Genomic DNA, 8,391 nt, shown 5'->3' on the forward strand with positions numbered 1-8,391 from the left:
AGATTGGTTGTGTATGTAGTGGCTAAAGTTGATGGTTCTCTATTCTGACCTTTTATTTCCATATGGTATTTGTTATTCTTGTTTGCTCGAGTTCCATGGTAAATGATAAAATTGCTGCATTCTTATAATTTTTGTGAAAACTTAAACAAAATACATGTCAGTAGATTTATAGACGTTTTCACACAACATATATGTCGTGGCCATTTGGTGTCTTCATACTTTGCCATGATCCATATGATTTCTATTGATAATTATTTCGTATAAACACATGGAAGTACATACCAGTATCCGCTTAATGGTAAGAAAAAATTGTGATGCATCCACATTCTAATTTTAGGTAGTTCATTGTCAATAAAGCCTATATTTGAAATCATATGCTGGCCATTTGGGGCACAATAGAGTGGCATGCATATGTGAATATTGTTCCAAGTTTCAAGCTTCTTATTTACATTCCTCTAAGTGTAGTGGGAAATTTGTTAGCATGTTCCCCACAATATACCGGGGGTGCGCATTAAGCAATTCAAAGGAGTTTACTGTACATAGAAGTAATTTGTGGTTGTGCGAGTTAAACTACCTATCTTGTGTTTTTTACCTTATATAATAAGGATGTCATCATGTGACAAAAACTTTCATCTCATTTTTTATGTGCAAGAGTTTTGTGAAGATGTCCACTTGGATTGCAAAATTCCTATAGGCTTTATAATCGAGATCCAAGATTTTTTTATCCTTTTCTGTTTGACCATTTCTTTGAATCAAAAGAATGAGTACGTGATGCCATTTCTTATGAATTCAAGAGGCATTACTGTTCCAACACATTCAAAGCACATATTCTGACTGTAGTTTGGTAGTCTGGAGCAGGATTTCTCGCAATATTTGGAAGAAAACCTCCTCGATGACTGCTCGTCAGAAGAAATCCGACAACATTGTGGTTTCTCCTAAAGTTGGGATTAACACTCGCGGCAGAATGTCAAACGTAAGTGATATGGCTTCCTTGGAAACAAATCACACTACAGTTCCAAGAGGTATCTTTCTTACTATCATGTTGCAACTATGAATATAATTCTAATGAAAATATTGCATATAAATTAATCTTTTGTCACATATGATGAAATACCAGGACATTATGTGACACCTACCTTCGAAATAACCGTGCAGTCGGACAAGGGACTTAATCTTTTTGTGGATCTAAATTCCACTCCATCAGAGTACCCTAAAATATATTCACAACAACTTGGGGATGTTTCTAGAGAGGCTCAACTTGAAGCTCCAACAGAAAATGCAGAGGTAGAAGAAATGGCTGTGGAAGACAATATAGGTCGTGGTGACATGTTACCACCAGTTCCTAGAGGGGCAGAATTTAAAGCCCAGGTAGAAAATGAAGAGAGGGAAGAAGTTTTGATGGAAGAAGAAATAGGTTGTGCTGACAAGTTGATAGTTACTGGAGGGACCCAACTTACCCTTAGCAGCGACAAACATGAATCCCCTGTGAAAACTGAACTAGTGGCTCAAGAAGTAGTAATGGAAGAAGATATAGGTTGTGACAATAATTTGCCAGGTTCAAATCAAGTGTTGATCTCACATGCCAATCAAGATGCTGGCTTTACAAATCATTCCCCTGACGAGGTCTTGAACCACACAAGCTCAACGCTACCATCTATTGGTTCGGTAATTTCATTGAACCATTTATAGTACTATTTTTCCATTTGATTCTACTATATATTTTACTTCCTTTCATCGAAGAAATATCTCTTGGGTACTTTTTTTAATCCATTTTTGATACTGCCGCAACAGTGCATGTTTCTTTCCACCAAACTAAACATTTACTTGTTACTCCCCCTGATCCAAAATAAGTGTAACTTTAATTCAAACCTGCTGACACTTATTATGAATCAGAGGGAGTACTAATAAAACACAGCGGCTTCACAGTTTGCATGTAGAATTTTAGAATATTTGTTTAGTGTATGTTCCTGTTTTACCCCTTGAACAAAATATACTACTGATTTTGTCTAGTATTATCGGTGGATCTAATCCATTGAATGACTGGAAATGGACGACTCTTATTATTTAAATGTACCGTAAAAGATCTCAAAAGTTTAGCCTTTCATTGTTTCTTCCCTTCTTTGAGTCCGGTAGTATTGCGGATTGCTTACTAGGTGTTGTTGTTTGATCACTCTTATCTTTTGCTGTGAGTTTCAAACGTGCATGAGAAGAAAACACAACGGCTTCACAGTTTGCATGTAGAATTTTAGAATATTTGTTTAGTGTATGTTCCGATTTTACCCCTTGAACAAAATATACTACTGATTTTGTCTAGTAGTATCGGTGGATCTAATCCATAGAATGACTGGAAATGGACGGCTCTTATTATTTAGATGTACCGTAAAAGGTCTCAAAAATTTAGCCTTTCATTGTATCTTCCCTTCTTTGAGTCCGATAGTATTGCGGATTGCTTACTAGGTGTTGTTGTTTGATCACTCTTATCTTTTGTTGTGAGTTTCAAATTGTTTTCATTTTTCTTGTTTAACAAGTAGGTCTCGGTCAGCAAAAGAGTGTATCATCCTGCCGTTAGAAAAAAAAGAAAAAGAAAAAAAAACAGAAATGAGACATGATTTTGGTAGGAATTAATCATCTTCATGATATATAGACTGTATACGGTAAAAGAACGCGTGTGTGCTTGTGCCTCGCTTCCACGCACTCGCACAACACTGGCCATCTTTGTCCAATTGTCCTCTTTCCACTTTCTTCCATTCCCTTCACAAGTGAGTGTGTTCCCTTGACCCTAACCCACCTAGCTAGGCACCCAACCGCCGCAGCGAGCCCCCAGAACCGTATATAGCTAGGTATTGGCGATCAAGGCATAATCATTTAACCCCCAGACATGGCGAAGATGGTAACGGAGATGAAGGGAGTGACTCCGCGCGGGCACAGGAGCAACCCGACACGGCCACAGAGAAGCAACTCATCGTCGTGCAGGAGGTGAGTGGATGACGCATACACGTAGTTCTTTTTGGTTGGATAGTTGGTAGATCTGATCGTGGTTTACACAGACACTCATATTGCTTGGCTTTGGCTGCTCTAGCGGATAGATCGGACGGAGTTAATTCTTGTTGTTGGGCTGCACTAGTCAATCAAAATCTGATCGTGGTAGGGGATAGATCTGAGATGAATCAGACATAGAAATGCTTGCATGCGGCTAGCTAGTTTGATTTGATGATTACTCGATCGTGCGACTATGGGAGGTCCTCGGCCGTCCGAATTTTGCTGCCGCAGCTTTGCTCGAGTGCATCCTAGTTGGTCTTCTGATGCGTCCTGTTGGTGGCGGCTGTCTGGGCATACCCTCCGCAAGTGGTGTCGGCGAGGCACCAACGAGTAGGAAGCAAGGATGCGTCGGTTGCAGGAGGAAGAAGGTGGTGGGCCTAAAAGATATATATTATACTATGAAAATATATTATTTGTACACTAGGAAAATGGGTAGTACTAAAAGATATCTATAAATATTTGTAAGATTTTAAAGAAAAAAATATATACTTATAGAAACTTTCTATGCACAATATTATATTTACAAATTTCCAAAAATTCCTAGTCCGTCGGGTTGACAACTAGTGTAGTCTTCCTTTTTTTTTTTTGAGACAAACTAGTGTAGTACGTCTTTCAAAGTGGAAATCACGCGCTCGCAGAGAAACAGCCATTCAAGCCCTGCCATTTCTGTCTTTCGCTTCGCCCTCTCCTCGTACAAAAAGGCCCAAAAGCCACCCAGCCGCCGCACCTGCCCCCCACAAACCCTAGCAAGAGAGGCTGAATCGTTTGGGGGCGGAAAAAGAGGAGGGAGTTGAAGATGGTGAGGAAGTTTAAGGGAGTGACGCCGCGGGCGCAGGAGCAGCGCGGCACGGCCCCGGAACTCGTCGCCGTGCAGGAGGTGAGTGGAGCACGTCTTGCCTGGCTGCTAGCTATAGGTCTAGGTCGTCGACGGAGCTCTTTGCTGTTATATTTGTTGCGCTCCCTGGTAAATCTGAATCCGATCTGATCGTGGTATAGGGCCGGGGTCGCATCTCGCATGCACATACGGCCGGGTAGGGGATCGATCGGAAGGGACAGATGAGGGGATTTCGCCGCCGCAGTTTTTCTTGACTGCGCCCTAGTTGGTCGTATCCGCCTTCGTTGGTGGTGGTGCCGGAGCCGGAGTTGAGGGTGGCGAGCGGCGAGGGTAGGAAGCGTGGGGGCACGTCGTCGGGTGCAGGACGAAGAAGATGGTGGGTGGCGTTGCTCATGCCGTCGTGCGCTGGGGACGAATCGGGCGTGAACCCAAGCAGCTATGGCTGGACGAATCGGGTTGAGATTCCGCTCGCTAGCTAGCTACTGTAGCTTGCATCGGGTTCTTTTCCCTCTGCTACTCGCACAAGATCAAGCGGCTTCCTAGCAATAAATCGATCAAAATTGATTCTGCACTACTACCTCTAGATGTGATAGATTTTTCCCTTTCTATGATTGATGCGTCCCAGATGTGATAGATTTTTTCCTTTTTTAGGAATGAGGTGTGATAGTTTTTCTAAAACGCTATAAAAGGATCGATTTGCCACGGTCAAAAATCTGACAGTCAGATTTGTAGCAGGGTTCTAGTCTTTTGAGGGGTCAAATGTGATAGTTTAGGGAAAATGTTTACCGAGTTTCCGTTAGATGAAACTCGGCAAACAAAGGCCGCCGTCACGGCTCTGTCGCCTCTTGCAAGACATGGCCCACGTGTCAGACTTTGCCGAGTTCCTTCTGTTGGGAACTCGGCGAACTTGATATTCTGCTGAGTTTTTTTTTTGGCCGAGTCGTTTTTCATCAGAACCTGGAAAAGCAAGAGCTCTGCTGAGTTGCTTATCACTGCCGAGTCCAATTTTCGATCAAACTTCGCAGACAGAAGTTTGCCGAGTTCCTGACAGAATGAACTCGGCGAAGTCTTGGAACTCGGGACAAAACCAGATTCTAGTAGTGCCTTATTCTCTCTCTCTCTCTCTCTCCATTTTAGGTTGTTGCACTATTCATTTTTATTTTTCCTATGCACTCAATGTTATTGTGAGTAACATAGACCTAGGTCATTTGAATAAATGGTTGTTGTATCAGGCACCACGTGATGATGTTTTAATGAAGGATGCTGCATTGAAACGCAAAATCATGAAAGTGCCTAAGTCAGGTTCCGATCGTAAGACAACTTGTTTTCTCTATTATTGGTTATTGGTCCTCCAAGTTTTTAACCTGTGTGTTGATAATTTCATTGAAGGTGGCGTCGCTGAGAATAGCGATGATCAGATTCGTGATTCCGTGCTAAAGATTCGGAAAATACGGGATTCTATTGTATGTTATGTCTTCTCTTTTGTTTCAGGAAAAAAATGATGCTTGTTTTTCTAATATTTTGTTCTAGTTGAGAATCTGATGTGAATTCATCCCCTCTTTGTTTTAGCTTCGCGAGGAATTCATACTTCAAGACAGAAGTGCTCAATGTGATATGGACATACAGAAAATTAAGAAAGGTATTCTACCTTTTACACATCTAAACATCGTTGGATTGATAATCATTTGTAGAATTGTCATTGTTTTGTGGCAAACATTGTGGGCATGTTTTGCTGGGAGCCATATATTTCCCAAAGTTATGTGTTAAATTGTCGTGTTCCTCACTTTAAACTCTGGACAAATCGTCCATTAGAAATGTGGCAAATTTTGGTAAGAAGTTATTTCTATATGAGCTCATAGTTTAAAATCGCGGGCGAACATAAATTGCGGCAGAGATTTTGGCCACGATGAGTAAGGAAGGAATGGCTTGATCTCCGGCGATGGCGCCGCGATCCGGCGATTTCCCATGCCATGCAGATCACGTAGCCATTTCAGATTTGTGATAGCGCCGCTATTGTGGCAGTTTCGTCCGCGATTCCAAACTATGTATGAGTTCCACATTTCCATTACTCTTCATGTTTAAACCTTATGCAGAAGAGAAGATGACAACGGGAGTGTTGTCGTCAATGATGGACAAATATAAGCAACCTAGCTCAAATATAATGAAAGTTGCCAATCTAGCTTTCTCTGGTGATGATGGCATAACCAAGAGCACTAGGAGGATGGAATTGAGCTTGAAGGAGGCACTCGCCCAACGCAATAAATGCATGGTAAGAAACCTCGCGCTGAACTGATGCGTTAAAATTTTAAATGACATTTGTACCTTTGACACTTGTCAATGCAGGAGCTTGATAAGATCTGTTGTGATTGCGATTGGATGGCCCCTAGATACACAGTAGTACCTTCACTAGCAGATGGTATGTGTAAATACCTTTACTCTTATCTCTATAATTTTCCAAATGAACAAGCATTGAGTTCTTGGACCATATAGGCACAATAATAAAGAATTTCATAGAAATAGCTCTTGTGCCACATACTTTCTGATTAACGTTTATTGAATCCAATCCCTATAGCGCACCGTTGGTATCATGCTTGGGCAAAAGAGTTTTCAAGTGGTCAGATCTTTAAACCACTTGTCTGTGTTTTGTTCTAGTGTTATGTTTATTCAACATCACGGTTTGGTCCATGGTTACCAAAGACATGTGTCGCGCCATTGTAGGATCTATCAGAGATCACCTCTACTCACTTCATTGCATTCCACTTGTCAAGAACTGAATAGGTCTGCACCTAGCAATAACCAGGAACTGCTATTCGATTTAGTGCCATCTTCTCTCATTCATAGCTCCCACACATTGTTTTTTGAGCACTTATCCACGAGTTACTCTCCTATCCTTTCAGGAATGCACGTCGGTGAAGTACGTTTGAGATGCCCTGATTTTGAGATGAGCATCATTGGTGATCCTTGTCCGACCCCACATGATGCGAGGTGCTCTGCAGCTGCCAATATGATACTGGAGCTTGACAAGAAGGCAGAGGAAAAAGAACAACATGATAACTGATGCAAAGTTGCTAGCTCGGAACTAGCAGGCGCTAAGGCTAATATTGCCAAAGAGTGAAATAAAGCAACTTAGCTATTTGTTGTTTCGATGTATGAACGACTTAATGATTTGTGTTGTACGAGTTTGTACTATATTGCATTGTGGCTCATGCGTGCTGACCATGTGCTCAAACGGATTATTTTTACCATTATTTTATTGAATTTTTCCTTTTTGGGGGAACCTATTCAAATTTGCTTTTGGGCGTAATTTCACTTATGTGCATATGATTGGGTTGCATTTCCACAAAATTACAGCAACCTTTTCAGAAGGTTTCTTATTGTTCTAATTTAGAAATTTCATTTGTGTTTATCTTGCTTGGTTTTGCGAGTGAGGCATTCCTGGAGCTTGATTTTTTCTAAACATCAAAAACCATAGTTCAAAGTTTAAAAATTTATAGATTTTTATACATATGAATGCATTCTACACTAATGTAAAACACGCTAATGCCGGCATTCTAAAAACCACATTCTAGGCGTGTGGAAGGTCAACACCACCAATATAACGCCATTGTTATAAAATACAAATGACATTGGTCCCCACGCCATTGGTATTTTACATACGGTGGCGTGGCACTATTCACTCGCGCCACAACTAATAGCAATGGTATGCACATGGATAGCACACCTCCATTATACACAAGTAATAACAGCGTGATTTAAAAAAAATACACAATACATGCACGCAGTCAAATATTTATGCATTCATTCATATATTCAAATACATACATTTAGTATGTATACATTGCCAAGATCCACGAGTCTACAACACCGTCGTGTCACCGTTGCCATCGTCACTGTCATCGCATGTAGAGGTTGTCCTTGTTGTAGCCTCGTGTGGATGTCGTCGTCGTCGTTACCACTACAGCCCCGTGTCAATTGTCGCCGCAGGTCGTCATCGCAGCCACAGCCCCGTGTTGATGTCGCCGTCGTTTGTCACCGCCACATCCCTGTGCGATGTTGGTGTCGTCGTCGCCACCGCCGCCACCATCGCCGCCACCGCAACAACTTACTTCCAATGTAAATGATGAATTAGCTATTAGCTAAAATATAGATTGAGACTATGAGGCATTTCATCGAATTATAAGGAAAAGTCAAAACATTTCAACAGAGATGCTTAGTTAACATTTCAACAGAGAACAAAGATAGATTCATATCAACACCATTACCGAGAACACTCCTACTGTTGACAAGAATTTTCATAAGCATTGCCACACTTACCATTTGCAGTACCTAACTGAGGGAAAAATAAAGTAGACTAAGGTCAGCAATGGCATCCACTACAATGAAGCTCCTGGTTCATCTATTTTTTTTACCAGGGGTGCTTAATGCAAGGAGACTGATACTTAGTACTCAGTCTAGCACTTGTAGCTAACCTGCAGCAGCTTTAGAATTTCTGCCGTGACGATTGTGCTGAATGAACC

At 41.4% G+C, this 8,391-nt stretch overlaps 1 protein-coding gene across 1 annotated transcript; it reads left to right on the forward strand.

The window, feature by feature from the left end:
* Positions 1–3,835: 3,835 nt before the first annotated feature.
* On the forward strand, positions 3,836–7,153 carry LOC119299769. Its single transcript, XM_037576916.1, has 7 exons — positions 3,836–3,916; positions 5,107–5,176; positions 5,264–5,337; positions 5,444–5,513; positions 5,968–6,143; positions 6,218–6,290; positions 6,772–7,153. The coding sequence occupies exons 1-7, from the start codon at positions 3,836–3,838 to the stop codon at positions 6,930–6,932; spliced, it is 705 nt and encodes a 234-aa protein (XP_037432813.1). The 3' UTR covers positions 6,933–7,153.
* Positions 7,154–8,391: the final 1,238 nt, after the last annotated feature.

This window comes from Triticum dicoccoides, chromosome 5A (genome assembly GCF_002162155.2).
Source record: "Triticum dicoccoides isolate Atlit2015 ecotype Zavitan chromosome 5A, WEW_v2.0, whole genome shotgun sequence".
Classification (NCBI taxonomy): Eukaryota; Viridiplantae; Streptophyta; class Magnoliopsida; order Poales; family Poaceae; genus Triticum; species Triticum dicoccoides.

Excerpts from the sequence above, each read along its gene's own strand:
- LOC119299769 (XM_037576916.1), top strand. The coding sequence starts at position 3,836 with ATGGTGAGGAAGTTTAAGGGAGTGACGCCGCGGGCGCAGGAGCAGCGC. Across the intron at positions 3,917-5,106 it reads AACTCGTCGCCGTGCAGGAG|GCACCACGTGATGATGTTTT; the intron begins GTGAGTGGAGCA and ends TTGTTGTATCAG. Across the intron at positions 5,177-5,263 it reads CATGAAAGTGCCTAAGTCAG|GTGGCGTCGCTGAGAATAGC; the intron begins GTTCCGATCGTA and ends ATTTCATTGAAG.